This window comes from Diadema antillarum, unplaced genomic scaffold (genome assembly GCF_040938485.1).
Source record: "Diadema antillarum isolate AM-2024a unplaced genomic scaffold, OU_Dant_1.0 scf00000035, whole genome shotgun sequence".
In the NCBI taxonomy this organism is placed as follows: domain Eukaryota; kingdom Metazoa; phylum Echinodermata; class Echinoidea; order Diadematoida; family Diadematidae; genus Diadema; species Diadema antillarum.
The window spans coordinates 3,976,224-4,003,356 of NW_027270924.1; the positions used below are offsets into that span (position 1 = coordinate 3,976,224).

Here is a 27,133-nt window from a genome sequence, read left to right on the forward strand (position 1 = left end):
TCTTCTCTTCCTGTCGTAATTTTCAGATTTTTTGTTGCTTCCTCACGACTTTGTTAAAAAAAAAAGGTTACATAATTCTCCTTGTCTACATACTACTACATAGACGTTATACATTCCCATCTTGGGTTAGTGAGAGTTTATAACTCTCATTACTACATGAAGTACGTTAATCCTGCACTTTCTTGAAATCATAGCCATTGTGGACTGTTATTGAATGTTCCTAGAAAAAATAATATCACGCAAAAATGAGGATTTCGTTTCTAGTAGTCTTGTGGTTGCTGTTGTTGTTGTTGATATCTCTTGTTAGAGGATTAACGTATTTTCCGATCTATGTTTCTATATTCCTTGCAGACTAAAAGCATGGTGATATCATCTCCACACATCACGTGTGTAGATACCCCATAGGCTCACATTCAGCTGTTCGTTCCAGGGTTCTACACGTTACCATGGCGACGGCTTCCGGCGTTGCGGGCATCAGCTGCAGCAGGAACACACTCACTATCCTCATGTTGCTATGTTACGCGCATTCGGCGTCAGCGTCCCGAAGTAAAGACGTTCTGAAGGTGAGAAGAGTTTTTGCAATGCTCTGTGTCTGTCTCCCCCCCCCTCTCTCTCTCTCTTGATATATTTGCTTATCTCTGCCTATCTGTCCCCATTTAATTCTCTCTTTCTATATTTCTCCTTTATTTTTTTCTTTCTCTCTTTCTTTTTATCCTTCTACCTATCTTTCTATTGTCTCTCTCTCTTTCCAGCGGCTTTCTTTTCTCAAGGGGAGACTGATGTTTGGGTAGCATATCTGCTGTAGCAGTGATGGTTTTTCTGAATGGCCCCGGTGAATAAATTGTCACATCGTCCATTCTTTTTATTCTTTTTTTATCAAAAGTTTTAGGTGAATTCATATTTACATGTAAGCTAGATGTTATTTGAAATCTGTAACTGAATTTGAAACTATACCGTCAATATTAAGGGGTGATGGTATAATGAAATAAATGGAATTGACTGAAGAAAATTAATATTTACCACTAATAGCTATCAAGTGATGAATATCATCAAAGAAGTAGACAGTTTTAACGTGTTGTTTTGGGTAAGCACCAATCGCCACAGACACACACGAAAAACAACTAACTATCAGGTCTGAAAAGAGTTGTTCTGCACTCACGAAAAGATGATGTTCTTGCCGTCTGCAGTGTTCAAGGTGGTCATTATCCAACCTTTGTTGTTGATGTTATTGTTTATTTTTCACAGACTTTGGGTAACTCAACAGTGATATCGTCTGAGGAACCCACGCAGCCTACAGGTGAGCAAAACTCAATCATAAAACCAAAACCAAGTACCTGTAAAGAAATACGAATGTTTTGGAGGGAAAAATACTCTTACAGCGTCAGCTATTATAAGGACCCAATTTTGTTTGCATGTAACCAAAATCAATGTACATCAATGTACTCACGAGCGCACGGAAGGAAGTCTCATTTGTTAATTATTGTAATAAAGTTTGGCCATGACTTTGCGTTATAGCCGATTTTTTTTTTATTGTAGTAATCGGTTGTCCATATACTGAAGCACTCCTCTATCTTCTTACATTTGATGTTATCACTATACTCTAGGTATACGGCACTGTAGTTTTTTTTTTTTGGTTTTTTATTCAGTTGTAATTTATAGTTCCAGATATCTCGACGATATCATCGATCGTGTATTGTAATCTCTAAAATTTCAATAACTATTTGTCCATGATAATTTTTAAAAGATCCTAAAAAATTCCCCTCAATACCATTTAATTAATGTCGTAGAGCGCTGCTGTATACTAAGGTGAAATAAAGATCGAACTTTGCAAATGGTCACCCTTTTTTGTCGCAAAAATCCTGAGAAAACACATTTTGCTTTGAAGGCTTTCAAGAAAGGAAAAACACAAATCTTCGTATATAGAGAATTTGGTGAATGGCATTATAGTGATGGATTGCACAGATTTAACCCAAAGATGTGGGCCAGGGGGATCGAAGAACAGTCCTAGTTTAAACTTGTTTGTGAATCAGTCAGATGTTATTGCGCGTGATAGTTTTATTGACTCCTGGATATTGGCGCCATATCCAATGCTAAGCAATGCTATAGGTAGGGCATATAGATCAATCAAATTGTAGATGTAATTATCTGGCTCCTCAAACCACGTCCTACAACCACAACAAGGAGACGAGTTGTGATCATTGATGGCAGTGCAGAGGGAGCGCATCGAAGTGCCGAGCTGTAAAAAGCGCAGAAGATGTGGCAAGAACTTGAAACTATCCAATTTACTAATCATAAATTGTATCGTCATGTTTTGATAATGTCCCTTGAGGACGTAGTAACGAGATATAAAATTATCCGGTACTCGATGCTAAATCCATTTCAATTCCTTGGATCCATGTTTGTTGTCATTGTTCCGGATGAGCCTCGTGCAAGTCTTTTTGTTGTCCGAAACAATTTTTGCTACGTAATTATGCATAAATTTTGCATTGGTTTTCTATGATATTCCTTATCTAACGCTATAGTGTATAGTATGCTTAAGTTTAAGTTCAAGAGTAAATTTATTTTCGTTTTTCCACAGTAACATAATATACATCCCACTTTCGCTAGTGACGGAATGTTATCTCAACAGCGAAAGACACGAGATGCTCAGCAACACAGGGAGATATGAGCTTCATATCTAGCCATGGTTCATGCTACCTTCTGGCAGCAGTTGAGACATTCTCTGTCCCTCTCTCTCTCCCTCTCTCTCTCTCTCTCTGAGTTTCTTATTGATAAACCGAACTGTATCAAACAGGTGTTTTGAAGAAGCTTTTTTTGCAACGTCATGTTCCCTTGGCAACCCTTGCATGCAAGCAAAACCTCAATATACATTTCACATACACTATTAATTGCCTGTACGTGTTCGACATAATCTAAACACTCTGGAGTCCAATGACGGAGGGATGTAATCAACAACAACATGAAATATACGAACCATTGTTGCTGTAAGGAAAATTGAGGAAGGAAAAAGAAAATTCACGAAATTCAAAAGCTTTAGGCCTGGCGGTCATGCTTTATACGCTCAGCGGTAAACGCAATTTTTAGGGCTACGATCGTCTGTAGCGACGGGACATACTTCCTCTCGATCAGCATGTAGGCCAAGCTCGGCCACTCTCTAACATTTTCGACATCGCTGAGAATTATCGCGTGTTATTCTTGCACAAAGACAAGAAGGAGAAAGTGGGGAGGGGAGAACGAGGGAGGGATAAAGGGAGAAATAGGAACATGACTAGCGATTAGTGTGAGACAAAACATATTTAGAAACGTTAAATCTAATTATGCCACGCCATTTCTAATTGCAGTCAATTGTCTATTTCCCCTTTCAATACCCTGAATTTTAATATCATTTTGAGAGGGAAACAAAATGAAAAGTAATGCAAAAGCATACTCTCATTTTGACGTTATGCTTAAACTGCGCACGATGACATATGACTTCGAAGAAATTTGATCTGATGTTACAAAAATCTTATTCGAAAACAAAGCAGAAATCGAATATGTAAATATAGTAAAGTTTCAGCGTCAGCTCGTTTGTGGGTAATCTGGATGAGAGTGATCTAGATCTGATCGATCTTTTTGTGTGTGTGTATACGAGGGTAATATACAGCACGAGAAGAACTTTTGACTTGTATGGCAACCATATTGTGCACAGATTCGTCCAACCTGCGATTATTTCGCGCAGCAGCGAATACCATTATTCCTAGGTACATTCCTTCTTCAAAACTACTTTCTAAATACTGCAAATCAGACCTCACGTTTGATAAGACTTGGTTTGAAAGAGAGAACATTCGCTACAAATATTCATGCTGAATATTGTTTACAGTTCGGGCAGTATCTTTTGATAAAAATCATAATCAATATTTGCACCTATTATGAATTTGCTTTATTTTCCCTGACTGCACCCCCTCATCGTCATGAATTCGTCGTCGACGCTTTTATTGTCAAAAATCGATGAAAGGGCAATAATAGTTCAACAGGCTGACCAACACAACTTGGTCGTTTGTTTGTATGATCTCTAACCTAAATTATTTGCAGTTTATCAAAGCCTGTCCCTAACTTAGCCAAACGTCATCCATCAACCACTGGCACGTACGACAAAAAGATAATCCCGGGCGATTTTGTACGTCGTTGTGTGCTGACCATTGAATTTGTGGCCCTTCAGACACTGGTTCATACATCTACACACCAACCGTTACCCCCCCCCCCCCCCCACAAAACAAAACAAAAAAGTGGCAAAAGAAAGCAGGAAAGAATGAAAAAAGGAACGCCTTGAAATAAACAACGGAACGGGAAAAAGTAATCTGCACAATGTAGGGCAATAACTTGAATTATATTATCGATTTAAGCCCTTCGAAAAAGGGTTATCATGCGTGACGTATGTTTGAAAGGACTAGTTAAGTCGGCCAACAATGGTTGACCCGAATGACAAGACAGCTAGGCTTTGACGAGATGACAGACCATTATCCCAGAAAATAGATTTGTTGTTTGTTGGCTTTGAATCCTCCTTTCCACAAAAGGGTGGACGAAGATTCACACCGCTTCATACCCATCAAAATTTGGGAGACGAGAGACCCGCTGGTGAAATCAGCGAACAGATATATCCGAATCGTGAATTCGATGGACTTGTTGAGTTTTCCATTCCGAGGTTGTCTTGTTTTACAACCTGCGTATTTTAGGGTTCGATCCTTGGAAAGGTTACTGTTTGAAATCCTCACGAAGGTCACTAAATAATTCCATTAGCGAAAAAAATACATGAATACAAAACATAAGATTTTGGTTTTTATTTGTTTTGATTCAGGTATCCATCCGTTCAAGCGTCGTTAAGACTCAATTCAAACTTATCATCAAAATCATTCGTCAGTCTGTCAGTCATTCCAACTATAGCCGAAATCATTGTATCGAAACCAAACCAGTTCTTTATTCAGGTGTGAGTTTCTTCAGTTTGTCTCCCTCTACAAATTAAATTTGTTAAGATCGCAACTGCTGATCTGTAAATCAACAAACATGTCGGGAAAAGGAACCAGTGGGACTCGAACCTGTCATCTACTGCTTTCCGGGCAGCGACACTACCACCAGGCTGTCCCTGCGTTGCCGGCAGTGACACGGTTCGAGTCCCACTGGTTCCTTTTTTCCGACATGTTTGTTAATTTACAGATCAGCAGTTGCGATCTTAACAAATTCAATTTGTAGAGGGAGACAAACTGAAGAAACTCACACCTGAGCCTTCACCCCTCTGAATGATATCCTTCTTTCAGTTCTCTCAAAATTTTACTCTTCTCTAGAGGGCGATTTTTATCATTAGTCATTAACTTCGTTGCATGATTATTTCAAAGCAATTATAATATTATAGTACATGTAGCAACAAGAACACTGACAATATGATAAGAAAATAATGTTGGTAATACCACTACTGCTACTATACAACCACTTCTGGTATACTATGACTACTTTTTATAATCAACGACAATAAAAAAAAATCAATAATAAATGTGATAACATGATACGACGATACACTCGGTGATCTATAGATCATAATGGACCGCCTAAATCATGTCCCGATGGGGGTGACGGGGCTTGCGAATCACAGAAAACGTTGTTGATTAATTCTGCAACACTAGCAGGCATTCATTATTGTGAACAGGCCAACGTAAAAACCTACCAAAACGTCACAATAATCTCTCAAGCATTCAATATTTCTAAACGCAGTTTCAAGTCCTCTTTCTCCTCAGAATGAACTTAAAACTATCAACTTTTAAAATGATCACTTGCGTTAAACAACGTGCATCCAAATAGCCTACCTATAGCCGAAAAGGGCAAGCTATGACAAGCCACGCAAAACAATACTAAACAAAAGCAACAAAGCTCGCGTCGGGGACTTGTGAATTCGACACATTTCAGCAATCATATTATGCTTTCTCCGCGATTCTCAACTATCGTCACATAAAGTTATTCAGAAGGCTTGATATACAGATGTGGAACGAATAAGATTGATATTAACATTCCAGCTCACGTTTCGCGTAAACTCGTCAACTTCTAAACGTAGAAGAAACATTTTTCTTTGGAATAGCCGGTCCATGCGTATTATGATAATCGTAGAATTGCATTTACCACTACACGTTTTGTGCCCTGCAGACGTTATACTTGTCAAATTGTAGCGATATGTAATCGAAGAGATCAACAAGGTTTTGATTGATTTGATATACGAGCAAAATTGGCATCAACTGCGTTGGTAGTGACGTTAACTTGACATGCTCCATGCATTACAAGTTTTCAAACGATAAACCTAAAAACATAATTCCGTCAAAATAAGTAATCTGTACGATGTCGCAAACAACTGTTTTGACTGTTGTCAAAATAGTTACATTGACTGGCGTACCACCCTAGTGGATTTCTTTTTTTAAATGAATCAAATAAGCCCCTGGTTGGTATGCAATTTTCATATTTTTATGGACTTTGAGTCCCCTATTTCGGTACAAATTTTAGACAGTTTTTTTTTTCCAGGGATAGGATGGAAGAAGAGGAGGAGAGGATAAAGACAAGATGTGTGACGTCATGCGCAAAAAGATGCGCGATCATCATCCTTGAATATCATTACTATACCTAGGGAGAATGTGAACTTAAGCATCAACATGTAGTAGAACGGAAAATGAAATGCAAGGAATGTGATAGTTGGAAATTATCTGCTATTTCATTTAGACCAGATCTTACATATTAGTTCACGTCAGGTTTTTTTTTTCTGCATTCCATTGTCGATGCAGTGATACAAAATCTAACAAAATGTAGGCATAATATTTACAAAGCTAATATATCTTGATATGATTAATATGTAATACATACGCTAAAAAGTCCAATGTAAAAATAAAAGAAATGTTGAATAAACACTTATATACAAAGGTATACACTTTCAAAATAAAGTTTTTAGAAAATAATTGGAGTGCGGGGGAAAATCTTTAGAAGCAAAGCTTAACTGGTATATATGGTGGTCTTACGTGACGTTGCAGTTTATGAGCTTAACTGTTATATATAATATCGGCAGAAGAAAATATTTCTGAAACTGGAAATATGACGCTGCCCTGTGAAAGTAGAAGGAAAACTACAATTGAATGCTTTTCCCTGATATAAGAGGTTCCTTGTTGAAAAAAAAGAGTGTCTTCCGTTCGGGTCACTAAAATCTTCGAGTATAACATTTTGGTGGCCAACCCCCTCCCCCCCCCCAAAAAAAAAAAAAAAAAATTAAAATTAATAGATAAATAAATAAATAAGAAATAAAAATATAAATCAATAAAGTGATGATGATGGTGATCCACAGCATTTGTATGGCGCCATGTATCTGTTGTAGAAACATTCAAAAGCGCAGAAATCAAAGGAAATATGACAATTTATTTTGCGTATTAGATGCCCGATCGGGCCGCCAAATACACCTTCTTCTTCTTTTTCTTTTTTTTTAAATTCAGATGCCCGACATCAAGTTTAAGTGGCCCCGGGCCACCGCTAATGTGGAACCCAACATACACCATAATATAATGGCTATACAACGATCAAACGGGCCGACCATTCAAAAGTATGATATCAATAGTTTGAGGTCTTATTATTCTTCCTATTGAATTATACATCAACTCCAGAATTTCTTATCAACGGTTACATCTCCTTCGGTTATAAATCGGCACCTGTAACAATTGTACATGTTTGTAATAGCCCTCACCGCACTTGTAGCGAAAGGACAGAGGTATTTACATATCGACGGTTTCTTTAGTCTGTCTTGTACAGTGATAGGTCCTATACGATATCGCAGAGCCACGTCCCATAAGAAATGTTAATTTGTTCTCTATTGTTCGTGCCACAGTCGAATGCGTGAACTTGTAGATCTGGGTCAGACGCGCATATTACTTGGCTCGGGCAGACAAACTGTTTTCACCTGCGAAATCGAACAAAGAGGCCAGGAAAATGAATCAAAAATGATAAAGGAGAGCGAGAAAAGGAAAAAAGGAATTATGGAGAGAAGGCTTGATATTATTTTCAGTTCCTCGTGTAGAGAAAAGAAGAGGAATGTTTTGGTGTATGTGCCGCACATGATCGTGAAATGATCATGATGGTTATGTAATGATAAGAGTACTGATCATACTGCACCTTGTATTTCTCATACTTAAAACTTCAAATATTGATAGTAATGAAAGTAACCATACACTACATGGAAAAAGAAATACGGAATGTACGTGTTACTCAAAAAAAAATACTTAAAAAGGATTTTGCTATAGTTTTTTTGTGAAATATAACCTCATTATCAAAATCGTGATGTAATTGGGCGAAAACACGTGAAAACCTGTTTGTTTTCACTCCAAACAAATTCGTGGCACGGGACCAAGTCTAGATGATACATCTACCGCCGGCACTAGTAGTATGAATTATTAGAAGAGTAACAAATAACGCTTTTTATTCCCCGCCAAGAATAATGGGTTTTGAAAATTTTGAGCCGTCAGGAGAGGTGAGCTAATTTCAACCACACACATGCACACATAAAAAAGTTTTGAATGTTATAACCCATTAAAAACATGTGGCCATTTCGTGCACATTATGGTGCAGTGAACTTTGGTAAAAGTTTTTTCTTTCTTTCTTTTCTTTTCACGAGAAAAGAACTGGGCCGCCACGACATTGCTATTGATGAGAAAGAATAACGAAAACAATCTCCGCAGCGTCCAACAATGAGTTTCTAACTTAGCTCACTTTCCGACGGACAAAGCCTACAAATTATACAGAAGAGAAAGTCACAATGCGCACCAAAATAGAAAGAGTTTTCTGGGTTGCCCTGTCTGCTCCCCTTAAACAACAAAAAACCCCTTTCCTGCATCCCACGGCGGTTATTCGTTGCCCTTTTGTTCTCTGCTTGTAAAATGTTGTAATGGATTTTTCGGGTTTTTTTTAAATCATATTTCGCTGCCCCGTCAACAATCACTCGATGAATATTACACGCCATCTTACCGCCATTTCCGTGAAAAGATTCATCGGCGGAAAATGACCGCGCATATGGAGTATCAATCAATTACGCGACATGTTGCTTGGGTATAGTTTTTCTGGCAGAAACGATCAAAATATCAGGCGCTCTTGAAGAGCTGTTGAAAGGAAAATGCTTGTCAGCGGGCCCCCGAATGAGCGATGTTGATTTATGTGGCATTGCATTGACAGGTGATTACCAAATTTCAGGCTCAGGGGGAAATGCGAAACAGTTTCTCCTGGATAGCTATTGTGTCGAGACGGACATCTGCGTTGAAAAGATGATAGTAATCCTCTTGACAGTGGAGTATTGAATACCTGTAATCGGTCAATCCGATGTTGCTGCCTCTCATCTATACCGGACTTCAGTCTGGTGTTGCTCCGACGACAATAAGGCGCCTTATGAACATTTTCTGTCATGTCATTCTTCAACTGCACTCTCTTTTCTGTCCCCTTCTTACCTTCATCTCTATCCCCCCCCCCCTCTCTCTCTCCTCATCACTAATGGTTATTGACGCGATTTAAGTTGGAATCAACTTAGTACAATCTTTCACTTCTGTGTTTCTCGTTCAGACGTTACATTAATACACACGCAAGGTAGTGTATTCTCATGTATTCATTTCTATATCAATATCAATATCAATATCAATTTCAATCTATTTTCAAGAAAATGTCATACAAAAATACACAATTTACAAAAGTACGAATTTGGCAAGACCTTCACGTGAAGTACAACTGTCCCGATATAAAAGATAAACAAAATGGTCTGTTTACAGTAGTATTGGAGTATAATCTTACATAGTAGAGAAATATGCGCGCGTTTATACATCGACATCAATGATGATAACATGATGACAATAGAAATGGGAGTGAAAATAGCTTTTCGGGGTTTTTTTTTGTAGTGAAATATCCAAATGAAGAAAAATATAAGTTTAAAGGGAAATGTCATTATCTTAAGGATGATCTTTATATCCATGCGTGTACCATACGTGCACATGATGGTGGATTTTTCTCACGGCCTACGGTACAGCCGAGGCATCTACACTATTAAAATACCGATTCTCTGATTTTCGACATCAACCACGTAGATGTGTACCAAATCCCATCGAACTACCAAACTGCTTCGCTCCCATCATGGGTCGGTCAACGAAAAGTGGACGACGGAAAAGCTCTTTTCAAAAGCCGATCTTCCCATGATGACTGCTGCGTTTGGTTTGATATTAAGCGTTCCAAGGTTTGCCATGCCGCATCGCCCCAATTCCCACGGTGTACACTAACTCTCCATAGCACTCAGTCCGGCTTTAGCTGTCAACGCCCCAAGACCACGGTGAATCGCCTCGATGATTAGCAAGCTTATGGGGTTGTCTAAAAAAGCTCATGATGTCCAAACGTGGATTCGAGGTTGCGCACAATCAGCGAACAACTTTGAGGATTACGGAGGGCTCAACGGACCAAAATCCCGACCAGATGCAGAACGCGTAAAGTGTTTCTTAAGTGGCGCTTAACTCCACGCCAAGACCCCCAAGTATTTAAACTAACAGCCTCTGCCGGTGTCAAGATAGAAATGTCAAGTTTAACCCGGCAGCATCTGTCCACTCGCATGAAAGACAATATTTTGGCATCAAGGTCTTGCGTTACTCCTCCCTGGAGTTTGTAATGCCTGGCGTTTTTCCGGCTATAACTGGAATACAGCGGTAATCCTCAGCATGCCACTTTGATAAACGCCGGAATGCAGAGTTGTTCAGCTCATGAATAAGACAAAAAGAGGATCAACGAGAAGAAAAAATCCATTAAAATCAAGTTAGGTACACTGGGTAGGAAGATCTGAAAGGCGCAATGATAACGTGACTCTGAAGTACCTATAGTAGTCAGTTCAGAAGGCCGTAAGTATATAGCCTTGTTGACTGCGCGCGCATTTTTGTTTTGTGGTTTTATTTACTAGGAGCCGGTACTTGTTGATCAAGCATCTGATAAAATGATCTTTCCTACAACAAACTAATGACAAGGATGAATACATGGGTCTTACCCATTTTATAACACGCACAATTTGGTGCACACAAACTTCGCCATCTTGTGTCATTTGAATTTTATTGACTGTTTGATGGTTGAGGATGAACAAAATGTTCATAATTTGCCAAGAACTGCATGTCCCTTCTCTCGAAATTCATTTTTTTTTAAAGATATAAACCCATACTGGGACCTTTAAAGTTCAAAGACATTTTCGTTCCTTGCCGTACCTGTAATCTCTATGCCGTCACTGACCTCCCAGTAGACACACAGTATTTTGCGCGTTGTTTGCCTTAAAGGACAAGTTCACCTTCATAGACATGTGGGTTGAGTGAATGCAGCAATATTAGTAGAGCACATCATTGAGAGTTTGAGGAAAATCGGACAATCCGTTCCAAATTTATGAATTTTTTAAGTTTCTGCTCACTCAAGGCTGGATGAGAAGACTGCTATAGCTTGTGATGTCACATGAGTGCAACGATATAAAGAAAGAATAAAGAAAATTCAACATATTCTCAGTTTTCTCGCATAACGAAAGAACACTTGACTTCTCTCTTTCAGAAGGCAGGGGGAATAATATTACCCTTAACATATGTCAGTAACAGTCGAAGAAATGTGCACTTAATTCAAAAGGTAAAGTTTTGTGAAATTCTCTTTTTATTTTCTTTATATGGTTGTACGCATATGACATCATACACTATAGTAGTCTGCTCATCCAGCAGTGACTACGCAGATACTTTAAAAATTCATAACTTTTTCCGATTTTCCCCCAACTTTCACTGATGTGTTCTGCTAATATTACTGCATTCACTCAATCCACATGTATATGAAGGTGGACTTGTCCTTTAATTGGCAAGGGATTTGCCTTGTTCATTGGGAATTCCAGTCGAGAAGTCTGATGTCTTCATTCACTCTTTAGATATTGTTACATTTTCTACTCACTTACCAAAAGTTCGGTCAATGCACGTGATACTGATTGGGACAAGGAAAAAAAAATCTATACCTCTTAGTGGGTCAGTTACATTTTACTTGTCTGTCAGTTTGGAACCTTGAATGTGAGAAAATAAGTGGTAGAATTAGCAGTAACATTCTCCTCTCGGCAAACTGGTCATATCGCGTGACGCTAAAATACCCTCGAACAACCTGCGTCGTCTTACCGATCCCCTTTTCCCCAGTCCATACATTAGGCACTTAATGCTTCCGTTTCGAGCATCCTGGTAACTCTCTTGAAATCTATTCCACGTCTTGTTGGCCGAAGGTATGCTGAGAGTTGACCACGTTTGCCAACAAACTCACCCTGCTTCCCCCGGTTCTGTTTCGACTGAGAGTCAGGGAGAGCTAGTTATGTTCCCCTTTTAGATCTCGTGGTTTATAAGTTGGAAAAAAACGCAAAGTTTTCAGAATGGCTGTACACAGGCGGCAATTTAAGCACATACCTTGCATTTTACTAAGAATGCTTCTGAACTGATTTATTGAATTATGTCTGTTTTATTACCAAAGACACTTTGCTAAAGTTCTCTACTCTCGCAGGTAGACGTATGCTGCTCTAACTTTATTGAGATGAAGAACGCACGTTCTATTACCGAAGAAAAATATACATTGCACACTCAGCTAATTAAAGTTTACTCTTTTTCGCACATACATCACTGAAAGTATTTTTCTATTTTAATAGCAGTAAGTACATTACTACTCTAACTTAATTGTGTCGCTCAAGAGAGAGGGAGAGAAAGAAAGAGAGAGAGAAAGACAGGGGAGGGGCAGAGAGGGAGAGGGATGTGGGAGAATTCTGTTGTCGGTCGGTGTGCGGGGACTGAAGCCACCCTGAAGACGAGATAATTCCTCGCCTTTTCGACCTTTTTCGGGTCCGAAACCTTCCGAGGATTTCCGAGATTTCGTTCTCTCGGACCCGAGAAGATGAGATATCGGAACTCGCCTTTTCGCTTTCTCGTCTTCTCGGTAGCACTAGAAATGAACAAGCGGAATGACGGATACAAAATGGAAATCACGTGCTATCCATCAGCGCTGCCCCATCCGCTGTTGCCACCCCGTCCCTTTCTTCCGGTCAACGTGTTTTTGTCAACGAGTGCTCCGAAGCTAGCAATTCCCATTCATCCGCCGCTAACTTCCTTAATTACTCCGTTCATCACGTATCCACATGTTTGTTCTGAAGATACTTCGTAATTATTTCCCTCCTTTAGACAACGTTAGATGATCTTACTTTCTACATTCAGTGGACATATGCAGGTCATACACATACACCTATGGAGCGTGTGTTTTAAGAGCACACAAAAGAAGCCTATTGTACAGAAGACATCGGAATGAATAATTTCAACTGAAAAACTTTGATTAATTAATTACCACTCTATACTCGACCAAAAATGGTCAAATCACCATCAAAATGCAGTTTTGTTCTAGGTGCTTGTTTATTGCAACTGGGTAAAGTGGTTTTGTTTTGCATTTGAAATAACTAATCGGAGCGGGCCACATGAGACATGTTTTTGCTCGCTCGTAGACAAGAGATGGAGGGAAGTGAGACAAAAAACGAGCAAAAGAGAAGATAAGCAACTTTACTTTACTGACAGACAGACACACAGACAGACAGACACACAGACAGACAGAAAATACCTAGTCAGAGTCACACCAATAGACAATAACAGAAGCTAGGGAAAGACATACAGACTTGACATATACACAAACAAACAAGGGGTCACCTCTGACTGACTTATTGATTTGCAGACGTTTCATCAGCCAGCTCTGTCAATAAATGGCAGGCAATGACAGGTACGTCTTCTTCTCTGACTTCCACCATAACACCCACTCTCAATTAGAGAAACAGAGAAGTTTGCATATATCAACTTAGAAGGAGAATCACTTACACAGGTTAAAAGGATTGTGGCAAATTATTGTTTACAAGACCTGAGTAGAGTTGAGGTACAGCAGAAAAAAAAGAAGAAATAATATTTAAAAAATGGGTCAAGTTGGGTTAATTTTCAATACAGCAATACGTAATTGCCATGTCCATTTGAATTGAATTGAATTTGAATGCTTTCTCGGGCATTGATAGTGGGTTCCGTGAAAGCATACTTAATGAAAGAAAAGACAAATCCTTCCCGTAATGCGAACATGTTGTGATGTACCATGTAATAAAATGTCATTCGGTCAATTTTGATATGATAACAAACTGTACACATAAAAACCAAGGAAGTAAAGAGAGTACACATTTGTTTTATATTCAATTCGACATTGTCTACATGTACTTTGTTTTTGTTTCTGGAATGTTTGATAGTTCCGTAATTACTGACCTTGTACCTTCGCGTATATCCTTTACTCTCCCTATTTAATTCAACTGCAAAAATCAACTGTAATACATTCCATTATCTCAATGTGTCCCTCTTTCCTCGGTTCTTTCTCTTCACTCTTTTCCTTATCATCCGTATGTCTATCTACGTGTCGTCCTCTACACCTTTTTCATTACACAAACAAACCCGGTCAGTAGGAGCAAACTCCGCTAAACAAATAAGATTTTACTATCAATTATTCAATTTTATATTCTGTTCCCCGTTGTTTGAAACTGTTGATACCTTTCACCTGTTTGTTGTCCTGTTTGAGTTCACACGCAAGCGGATAGCTAAACATCTTTATTTCGTGTCTAATTCTTTGAACATCTTCTGAAGTGTTGCTCCCATTGATTCGACACAAAATGACGACTTGTCAAATCTGCGCTAGCTAAACTCATCTGCTCAGACATAATCAGTGACAATTGATTTCGACTGCAGCTTCTTATCGTTCTTGTCGACGTGATCGATCAATCCGATCCACTCTGTGTGTGTGATGACATGAGATGAACCACGCAGTTGCCCTGGCAACACAGTCATACTAGATGTGATGTCATCATCAGGAATATACGTAACAGCAAACAGCATCTTATAAAAATGCTTTTCTGCTCCTCATCTTGCATCACATATGATAGGAGAATAGCAATGCTCGAACTTCTCCTGCCACTCCCCTTCTGTAATGATGATGAATGATGATAATAATGATGATGATGATGATAATGATAATGATAATAATAATAATAATAATAATAATAATAATAATAATAATAATAATAATAATAATAAATGATAATAATAATAATAATAGTAATAATAATAATAATGATATTAATAATAATGTAAATGAACGAGGTGTCCCTTCAAATCGTTGTAAATAGTCTGACTTACCTCTGGTGAGTAGCATAGTGAGACCTTCCAGAACCGGAATTTCGAGACCGCTTGTAATATAGATGATACTGTATAAATTTTAGCTGCTGAATGTCATTCTTATGCCACGTTGTTCCACATCCCAATACTCATCACTATATGATGTGGGGGGGGGGGGGTGGCGTTTGCACGTTTTCGGCTCACTGACTTTTCTTTCTTTTCAAAGAGGAAGAAGATAACGAACATTCAAGAAACACTTTGCTATATGTTTGCTACATTTCAGCAAAGATTCATGAAGACTCAATAATTATTAAGAAAGGAGAAATTTGAAACAGGATTTTCTTTAATCTATTGAATTTCATAGCATTATTTTATGTCATTTCATTCATTGCTTCCGTGAAACTTTTTTTTTCTATCCAAACGTTGCCACGTCTTGCCATTTAGAAATATTCATCACTACTCTTGAGTGCGTACTGCAATTAAGTTGTTGACTAACTCCCTTTCAACACTTTTGTTAAAGATATTTTACCGTTTTTAGATACACGAGGTTAAATAATTGAAAAGAAAGAACACATTGTATGTCGTTGTTTTTTTCCTTTGTAATAATTACATATAATCATCGGCAAAGATTTTCAAAAAGAAAAGCAGACCCAATGATAAGGAAGATAGAGAGAGTTTGGTGGTTAACCTGCTTCAGAACAGCATCGGAGTTAACCCTCGGGCACTAGAAGACAGGGAATCGGAGATGAAATAACAGCAGAGGAGACGGGAATGTTCTTGGAGGAAATAAACAAATTATACATCTCACGGAGAAAGAGAGAAATCTAAGAACGCAGAGAATCAGAATATGAAAGAAGGATAGAAAGTGAAAAAGCGTTAGAGAGAGAGGGGGGGGGGGAGGTGGAGAATGAGACATGAATAGTGAGGCGGAAGGTGCATCCTTCTACTCGCGCAACAACACGCAAACTCGCACCACAATCGAGAGTTCATCTGTTTGGCGAATTTTCTCGAGGGAGATAAAAATTCCCGGGTAAACTTGGCTCCCCTTTAAGACAAACTCTGTTACCGTTATCGAGGGACCGACGGATGTTATAATTTTCGGCAGGCGTCCATCTTTCTGAGCACTACACAGGCTAGCTTCTGCACTTGACGACATCTTACCTCAACATCATTTTTTGTTTGATGTTCCTCGTTTTTATCTCTGTGTACTTTAAAGACATTTTTAGTATCTCAACTCTGTTTCAAGTACGACAATGACTTTCTTCACAAGAGTGAATTCTGCTCCATATACCGAATGTGTATACTGATGACATGTGAAAACTGATTTTTTTTTTTATTTCCTCAAAAGTGATAATTTTGCTGGAAAGTAAAACTTGTTAGAATACGTAGGCCTATGATTTTTACACAATTTCTGTTCGGTTTTACTGTCAGTGACACTCAACTTTGATGCCCTTTCAATTCCTTTCACTGTCATTTATTTCAAATCATTTTATAGTCCATTTTGTCTCAACTAATTTCTGTTTATAAAAATTTAATTCCAAATTATTATTTGTTTAAAAACAAATCATGATCCTTTGAACGTTTACTAACACAATTTCAAAAGCATGACAATGAAACCAGCAGCCGGTATATTTTTGGTCGTTTTTGGCAGACGTGATGTGATCTCAGTCCAAGGGTGGCAGTTTCAGCACCACTGGGGGCCAGGTTGCTCAGTAATGACCTTGACCTCGTGGTGGATTCAGAAAGGTGAATTCAGCACACAAAGCTATGCTGTTCGAAGGTTCCTCGCCTGAGTTTAGAGGTGGCAGTACTGGTAAAAAAAAGAACCCACTAAAGATACAGTGAAGTTACGAAATAGGGAATTATTCTTTTCAGTGTTGGATGTCACGCATTAGAAAAGGAATGAACTCAATATCAAAAGGTCCATTGTTACTTTATCAATAGCTAAACTAATCATCTCATCACTCACCTTTGCAGACTTGGAGTATACGCCTACTTCTGCCTACATCGATAGCACTGAGCGCCCTCACCGTTCATCGTCAGACAAGCCGTCGAAACTCGCAGGTCGGCAGGGCGGTCGCAGATGGCCCTTCGGGACTCCAGCCGGGACGCGTACGGAACCCTGCGTGGACGGGACGAACTGCCGGGCGAAAAATCGTCTGAATACCCCAGGAAGATCTCCGGGATCCATCGGGTTAATCGCCGCCAACGTTCACAATCGAATCAGACTCGGGCAGGTGAGATATCAATAACTAAATCACTGACTAAGATAGCTCAATCACTGATTCCATCAAGCAATCCATCATTCAAGGAAGAAAGCAACAACAGGAAAATAAGATATCTAGCAATCCTTCTATTAAGTAATGCGAAAGTCGATCAAACAATAAATCAATCGATTCGTCAGTGAATAAAACTAACTACAAGCACGGAAATAACGATAGCTTAGTAATGTTAGTTACGATGGTTGATTCTGAATTAGACAACGGTAGATTGTTCATAACATTTTTTACATCGAGACAAATTGTATTTGAAAGTATTTTGTCGAAGGAACCATTTTTACAGTCAATGGCAATGCTCTTGCCACTACATGATATTTTCAGGCCTGTAAGAATATCAAATCTTGTAGTCTTTATTATGATATGAAAGTTGATCGGCTATCGGGCGCTATCTTTAGCAGAATAAGTGATCAGTAAACAAAACAAAAACATCAAAATAAAAATCGTGGAATTAAACCAATCTGGCGAGGAAAGCGTTTCAATCATTCGCAGAGTATGTCTCCACCATCTTTTATCTGTGTCATGCTCGTCTGTGATGCGAATGGTGAAAATTAATACCAAGCTGTGTCTAAATTCGAAACTGATAGTTTACGTGTGCTGTCAAAAGGTGAGACCATTCGTGCGTGTGCTTGTGGCGCACACATTAACGGATATGTGCGAAATAGCTCCCATCTGCGGTGGAAAAAAAAAAGCAATGCGCGTTTCTGCATTTAAGCACTATCACAGCGCCACACCTGACGGCAACCTTCAACTGTTCGAGCTTCCCTCCCCCACCCAATACCTTGAATTAAGTAATTGGGTTCTGCCGAGGTCAAGATAGGAGGGAGTGGGCGCACTCGCGGGAATAGCCGGGATGAATGATTCTATTCCGTTGATAAACAAGAAGCCCAGGTTCACAACAACAAAAAGAGAAAAAAAATCGTCGAGGAAGCAAAATATGAAAGATGAACCGCGATAAACTTTGCCGTGGGTCTGAGTATAGTAAACTTCAGCAGCTGCTCGGAACGTACAGTATTTGAATGTATCATTACCCAGATCGAGACGGGGGCCTGATTATCTGCGACGCGCGAGGTATTGGGGTGTGAAATGACGAAAGTGAACTGAGATCGGTTGGTACTGCAGTGCGCACCTGCTTGCTACAAGTTTCAATTTGTCTTTGCACACAGGTCTATATAGGCATTACAGCTTTCCACACGATATTTCATCTTAGTTTACGATAAGCATCAGTCATACGAAGTCTTGTCGCACACGCATTAGATTCAGTCTGTGCCAGTTTGATTTTCTCACCTCCCCCTCCCCCCAAAAGATGAACACCTGTGAAATTCAATCAAAAATAAGATATGAAGTTTTCTCTTCTGTGTAACGTGTTTAGAACTATCGAATACCTTAAACCGAATTATGGTTTATTGACTGGAAAGAGTGAAATGCTATAGTAAAATAAAAGAAAAGAAAAAAGTAGCTGATGGTGATGATGATACGTTGTCATTGTGTATGAGTTACGTTGTTATAATTATGACATTTTGCCGGTAATTCTCTCTCAAAAAGAAACAAACAAACAAAAAACAAACAAAAAATGAAAATGAGATGATACCTGTATATTCACACACAACAATATGATGGTTTTATATTCATCTCTAGAAAGATATACATTATCTGAAATAAGCAAAGATTTAAAGCATTGTGTGTGTGGGCGTGTGTGTGTGTGTGTGTGTGTGTGTGTGTGCATGTGTGGGGGAGCAAAGAGATACGCTGTATCTCTTTGGGGGATCAATAAAACACATAAGTGGTAATCACACCAAATGCATTACGTCCACTTCACCCTCTTATGGACAGGACCATATTTCAAAACCTCTTTCCGATGAGACTTTTGCCCGTCGGATTTTGAATACAAGCTACGAAGTGGAGTAATAATTTTCATATTTCCTAATTTCCTCGAATAAGCTTGGAGGCGAGTTGATAAACGCTTACAGTTTTATTCCTTTTCGGCCGCATTGGAGTAATTTGTATCACAGAGTTTTTAAAACAGCAAACTATTAAAGCAAATTTTTGAATGAAATAGGCAGGTCCAAGATGAGGGGCGTTGCAGTGAGTGAATTAACACATATCTAATTTGTCCTTTTTACACTACATTGGGACAATTTACAGGGTACATGGACAGCGCATATTCGCTGAAATGCAAAGACCGATTAATTGAATGGAATACATCTATTTCAATAAGGCTTATGTATATAGATTTTTTTTCGTTTATACAAACACAAAATTTGAATATTCCCTTTTTAGCTCGAACAGGCTTGGAGGTAAGTAAAGAAGTGCGTTATTATTTTTTTTTTTGGTTCTTTTAGGCCGAATCAGAGTGATTTACAGGATGTATGAACCACAAGTTGTTAAAATTTCACTGAAATATATATTCAGCATTTTGTCGGTGTCTCATTAGATTCGACTGACCACGGTTCTCTCCTGTCTGTCTCTCCCATCCCCCTTCCCCGGCAGTCACGGCAAGATGACACGGAAGAAGACACGAGCAGGGTGCCCTATACGTACGGTGGTCCTTGCAGTAGTAATCCTTGTAACCATGGAGGCACCTGTATGGTAAGTCGGTATAGGGTAATGACTCAGCTTTCCCATCCGCAGACGAATCAAGGTCATGGGAAAGGTTCAAACAGTGAATCCTGGAATAAATGAAATGTCACTGTGACGAACCACAGCACCATAAAGACGTATGGCTTTATGCATATGACATCGATCATCGGCTCATAAAAGTCGTTTGGTATATGATCACCTGCAAGGTTTGTACTCTTATCGAAGTTGTATTATGATGAATTAGAGAAAAATAATACACGTGATAGATATCATACGTTAACATGTTTTGGTAATCTTCAAATCTTCTTAGCTCTTTCTTTTTATAGTTAAAATCCATTGAACATGGAAACCTACTTCGGAACTTTTCACTCAACTGTCAGTCAGGTTTAAACACTTCATTCATGTAAGAAATGTGAAGTTGCAACACTTTACTTTGTTGTGGTGAAAGTAATGAGCAGTCAGATCAATTTTTTTCCTTTTGTTCGCTGTCTATCAATGCCAAGCAGTTTACTGAATAAACTGTTGGCACCCCCTCTCGTCAGTATTCTCTTATTTGGGGAGGCACACGGTGAGTACGGCACTATTTGCCACCTTGTGGCTGTAGTTCCTTCAATACGAGAATGATAATACCAGCAATTGTGAGACAATCATTGCATTTGGTATTTGCTTATTCGTTCTTTGCTGTTTTCAACTCTTTTCGTTTTATTTATCTATTCATTTTTTACCAGAACCTGCCGAGGGGCTTCAGCTGTATGTGCGCGGATGGTTGGACGGGCCACACGTGCTCGGACAGAGTCAGCAACTGCGAGAGCGACCCATGTAGACATGGTGGCACGTGTGTCTCAACCAACTACGGCTACCGGTGCCTCTGCAGGACAGGCTACAGCGGCATAAACTGCGAGCGTGGCCACCGGTGGTGTGACAGCGAGCCCTGCCTGCACAGTGCTATGTGCATCGACGGTCTCAACGGTTACACCTGTATTTGCCCCATAGGATATCGCGGCACAAGGTGCCAGATCAACGTGGACGAATGCGCCGTCCAGCCGCCGCGCTGTCACAACGGGGGAAGCTGCGTGGACCTTGTGGCGGACTACGCATGTGTCTGCTCCAACGGCTTCTTCGGGAAATCCTGTGAACACGACTACGACGACTGCAAGAGCGGACCGTGTCGCAACGACGGCAGGTGTGTGGACAAACCGGGAAGGTACGAATGTGTCTGCACCCAGGGGTACACAGGTAGGAACTGTGAGAGGTTTGATGTCTACCCGTGCAGGAGCAACCCGTGTCAAAACGGCGGAAAGTGCGTCGATCACGGGTTCAATAATTTCACCTGCAAGTGTAAGAAAGGATTCGAGGGAGACAACTGTGAAGTTGAGACCAATGAGTGCGCGAAGGGACCCAAGAGACAGAGATGCAAAAACGGCGGTACGTGCATTGACCTCATCGGGGAGTTTGACTGTGTCTGCCCACCAGGGTATTCCGGAAAGAGATGTCAGAAGAAGCTGAAGCCATGTCAGTCTGCACCCTGTCAGTTCGGCACGTGCCAAGAGAACTTGGTGGAGGACGAGTACTACTGCGATTGTTTTCCAGGTTTCACAGGTCGAAACTGTGAAAGCAGGCTTGACCATTGTTCAAGTCGTCCATGTCTGAACAATGCGAGATGCCTCAACACTTTGGAGGGTTTCTTTTGTGCCTGCCCGCTTGGTTTCACAGGGAGTCACTGTGAAAGTATCATGAACTTCTGCTTGCCAGACCCATGTCAGAATGGCGCGATATGTTTGAACACCGGTCTGGACTTTGTTTGCCATTGTCCGAAGGGATTTTCCGGGAGGACATGTGACGTGGAAGTGCAGGAGTGTCGGTCGTTACCTTGCAAAAATGGAGGAGAGTGTGTGGACTTGGTTGGGGCTTACACCTGCAACTGCGTCGTTGGATTTACGGGCTTGCAGTGTGAAGTAGCAATAGACGAATGCGAAACTAACCCTTGTTTGAATGATGGTGTTTGCATTGATGGGCTAGGGACTTTCTACTGCGCATGCCCTGCCGGATACCATGGAATAATTTGCGAACACAATATTGACGAATGTTGGGGAAGCCCTTGCGAAAACAATGGAATCTGTACGGACTTGGTTGATGACTTCGAGTGCACCTGCTCGCCCGGCTTCATGGGAAAGACGTGCCATTTAGAAATCAACGAATGCATTTCAGATCCGTGTCAGCATGGCTCCCTTTGTGTTGACTTCACATCCCACTATGAGTGTCATTGTCAGCCTGGATATATGGGCCAAAACTGCGAGGTCGACGTCGACGAATGCGAGGAACAGCCATGTTTGAACGGCGCCACTTGCGTCGACATGGTGAACAGCTACCGGTGTTTCTGCAGGGACGGATTTACCGGGGAGAACTGTGCGAGCGAGATCAATGAGTGTCTCGGTGTCACGTGTCAGAATGGCGGTACGTGCGTGGATGAGTTGAATGCGTTCTCCTGCAGGTGCCTTCCGGGATTTGTCGGCGTAGTGTGTGGCAGTCAGACGGACGAGTGCGAGGGAAACCCGTGCCTACATGATGGTGTCTGCATAGACCTCATCAACAGCTATCAGTGCGTCTGCATGGCGGGTTACACCGGAACCAACTGCGAGGTCAATATCGACGAATGTAAGGGAAACCCGTGCAGTAACAACGGCACGTGTCTGGATGGCATCAACGACTACAACTGTTCCTGTAAACCAGGTTGGTATGACAAAATAGGGTGGCAAGTCTATAGTTGTCGTCTTGCAGAAGAAGAATATGTCATATACATTCATTACTTTGGTGTAGATCATTAGCAAGATCACGTCGTCTCGTTTTTTGTGTCATTAATGTGGCATAGTCCCAAGTTCGAATCCCATCAAGTGTCTTTCTCAGCCCAGGAGAATAAAAGTGTACCTGGCGACACTAAAGAGGCTACCCTGGATAAGGAAGATTATGTATGATATTAGTATCATTAATACTGGATTTTTCGTTCTTTTTCTTCACATCTACTTGCTCTAGGTTTTACTGGAGAACACTGTGAATCTGACATCAACGAATGCGCCAGCTTTCCTTGTCAAGATGGAGGAACCTGTCATGATATCGTCGATGGCTTCCGATGTCAGTGTCCACCTGGTAGGGAGGGCGCCCTCTGCGAGCAGACTGTAAATATATGTCTCTCGGATCCATGTCGTCACGACGGAGTGTGTCAGAGCGCCGGCAACGGTATCGACTTCATGTGCCGATGCTCCGTGGGCTATGGAGGATCTCTGTGCGAGTTAGACATCAATGAATGCCTCAGCGATCCTTGTTTGCATGGTGGGAAGTGTGTAGACGCTGTGGGAATGTACCACTGCGTGTGTCCGCCGGGACGCGCTGGAGCAAACTGTGAGATCGATCTTGACGAGTGCGCCGCTAAACCTTGTCATCATCCTATGGCGGTTTGCCAGGATCTCGTAAACGACTACCTCTGCATTTGTCCACGTGGTTTTGAGGGGCGCCACTGCGACTTGGAGATTAACGAGTGTCAGTCAAATCCATGCTCCAACAACGGTACATGCCTGGATCAAACCGATTCTTACCGATGTCTTTGTCCATCAGGCTTTACGGGAAGTGACTGTGATACGGACATCTACGAGTGTATCAGTTCGCCTTGTCAGAACGGTGCGTCGTGTGTGGATCTTGTAGATGGGTTCCGTTGTGAATGCCAATTGGGCTTCGAAGGCCCTCTCTGCGAACACAATGTTGACGAATGCAAGAGTTCACCATGCATCCACGGACAATGCGTGGATGGGGTCGGCAGATTTACGTGCCTGTGTGACCTTGGATTCATGGGCGCCATGTGCCAGCACGACGTTGACGAGTGTATGTCTGATCCCTGCCGCAATGGCGGGGAATGTGTGGATGCCATTGCCGGTTACCAGTGCCAGTGCCAGCCTGGCTTTCAGGGAGACCAGTGCAACGTAAACATCGATGAGTGTGCTAGCTCACCTTGCGGAGAGGGTGGTACATGCCTCGATCTCACTAATTCATACATATGCATGTGTCCACCAATGCGCACGGGCAAAGACTGTGAAGTATGGATCGACGCGTGCGCGAGCAACCCTTGCAGACCTGGCTCAAAGTGCCTGTCCTTTGATGGTAACTTCTTCTGTGAATGTCCGGGTGGGTTCACTGGGCGAACCTGCGAGCATAACATAGACGAGTGTGCTTCCAATCCGTGTTATTACGGGGACTGTATCGATGGCGCGGACTCGTACAGGTGTCAGTGTGGTCTGGGCTTCACGGGATCCCTATGCGAACTGAACATTAATGACTGCGCCAACAGCCCCTGCCTGAACGGCGGTACGTGCGTGGACCAAGTCATGGGGTACGTCTGTGTCTGTCCCCTGGGTTACACGGGACCGGGCTGCAGGGATCCCAAACACCCGTGTATCTCGGATCCCTGTCAGCATGGAGGGACCTGTATCGCTACGGATGTTGCAGAAGAAGAAAACTTCTATTGTCATTGCCCCATTGGATGGACAGGTACATTATAATTTTTTTTTCCTAGTAAATAATTTACCTTTTACGAAAATCTAATTTCCCATTTTCAAAGTGACTACTATGATAAAAAAGCGGCCAAGAATAATCAATATAAAAGTTACGAAGCACGGTTTCCCGTTCAGTAATGAGTATACAAATATAAGTCACGTCAAAGAATGTTGATACTTCGATTACCCCGAAATTGTTCTGCAATACAAGAGACGATGTCAAATTTATGACTGTTAATGATATATGAGGAATGAACAACCAGCACTGCCAAGACTTCTTTGCAATTATGATAGTATAATGCCTTTTTTTCCAGGTAAATTCTGTGAGGAAGAGGCGGATTTCTGCGCGTCGAGCCCCTGTATGAATTGCGGGCGGTGCATCAACCACGTGGACGGTTTCGCTTGCGACTGCAGCGATGGCTACACCGGGCGGTCGTGTGAGACGACGATAGATCACTGCGAGAGCGGCCCGTGCCTCAACGGCGCCACCTGCCTCAGAGAGTTGAGCGGATTTGCTTGCGTCTGTCGGCAAGGTATGTTAACTACAGCAGTGTACTCCTGAAAAGTGTAATGACTCCTATTTCAGCCAATATCTTTTTTTTCATAATCCTGGTAGTCTCGGTGAACTTTGTTTTTCTTATGAAACCTTATTCTCTGTTACCAAAAAAAAAAAGTTAAATGTATATGTTCTTTTCGGAAAAATGAAATAAAATTTGAAGTGAATTGAATTGAAATTATGGATCGATAAAAACAGATATCCAGTATTGCTTTAATAAAACAACAACAAATCCGGTTGTTTACTGCCCATTTTCACTCCTCACCTGACCTCCTTGCTATGCTTTATTGTAATCTTATTTCTCAATCGCGAAAATTTGGTAATCCTAATTTCTTTGCTAGAATTTTGCACCCTGTTTGATTTGTACTGGTGATTTCTTATATTGCCTGTAATAGGTAAAACTGACAGTGCCTACAAAGACATTCTTCAAGGTAATTTTAGCGAACTGAAATGTTTGCAGAATATATAGGCCTACCTTTGATGAGTATCATATTATATACTAATCTTCAACAGCATAATCATTTCAAAATGTGCAAAGTGAAGAGATATGTTTTATATTTGAAGAGTTATGATATTTCATTAAAGGGAAGGTATAGTATTGTTTGAGGTGAGAATTCAGCTTTTAACTTTTTGCCAAACAAAGTGACACAAAGTGATCCTAGTAAAAGGTTGGTCCCACCTTTTATCAGGATGACTTCGTTTTTGATATCTCAGCCAGTTCAAAACCAATTTTCATCAAATCAAATAAACTTTGAATTGCTCTTAGAATTATATGCTCTTTCATGTTTCAAGGGAGATTCTCATTATCTTAAAAAGTAATCATCAAAAAATGTTGGAAACTTCAAGTCCCATCTCAACCAAAACTGTACCATCCCTATAAAATGATATTTTCTTGTTCCAAAAGGATTTCACGGAAGATGGTGTCACCTGACTTCACAGCCGCTCAGCTAGCGTTGACGACACGTGACGGTTGCTTAAGTTCAAGAGCAGATCTGAGAGACGGGCGGTTTGAATACCGTTGGAAGATTACAGTCCACTGCTCAGGATGTCATGGTGCGACTTACTGCTTTTTTGCCCAAGCCGGGAAGCACGTCGTGGCCAAGATCTCGATCAGCATGGCACTCTTGCACGGCTTTGAGGCACGTTCCATCGCCCGCCTTGGACATGGAGTGCAATATGGTTTTATGTGGCGTTGGATGGAAGTTTTAACGTCGGGAGACTGGCGGTCGTGTAACAGTTAAATGCGCGTCAGCAGTGTTGGAATTCTCTCTGAGATAATCTGTGAAGGTTTATAGAAAAGATACTCTCTCTTTACGAGAGTAATTCACGCCTGTTAACATACATATATATGACTTTGTCCTAAGATCTGATAGATTTAGTCATGCACATATTTTAATGCACACTCACTGATGAAGCTTCGATTCAGACGTTGTAAATTGTACTTTAAAACTTCTTCGCGATTATTCATGACAATCGCATATCAACGTAAAGATCAATAACACGAATTGGTGTTGTTGTGTATTATACTCAAAACTAGCGAGGCAGGAACGATGCTTACGCCATCTACGACAAATGTTAGCACAGTCAGAGAGTTATTCGTCCAACAGTCAAAGGTATATCAATAGTATTTTTTCTCGGAAGGTAGAAAGTCATTATCTTGCGAAGTCGAGGTAGGGCTTACATGTTGCGATTTTTTAACCGATACCAAACGGGTGTTTTCAGAGCGGGTAAATAGCATTAAGAACTGGACAATGGGCAATAAAACATCTAAAGGGCATCCATGAACTTATGTGTACACAGATACGAATATGACTGATAGCGGATTCACCTGTTAAATTCCCATTACTTCTAAATGTTGATGACATTCTGTATTAATTTAGTACGTCTATACGCCTTATAAGATATGCCTTATAAACTTATGTGGCAAATGGCCTCACATGTGTGTTT

General features: G+C 40.7%; 1 protein-coding gene across 1 annotated transcript; it reads left to right on the forward strand.

Moving 5' to 3' along the window:
* The first annotated feature begins 437 nt into the window (after positions 1-437).
* On the forward strand, positions 438-26,137 carry LOC139744756 (uncharacterized). The gene is made up of 8 exons (XM_071655181.1): positions 438-563; positions 1,246-1,297; positions 17,211-17,470; positions 20,000-20,098; positions 20,818-22,819; positions 23,120-24,625; positions 24,945-25,163; positions 26,091-26,137. The coding sequence occupies exons 1-8, from the start codon at positions 447-449 to the stop codon at positions 26,135-26,137; spliced, it is 4,302 nt and encodes a 1,433-aa protein (XP_071511282.1). The 5' UTR covers positions 438-446.
* The last annotated feature ends 996 nt before the right edge of the window (positions 26,138-27,133 follow it).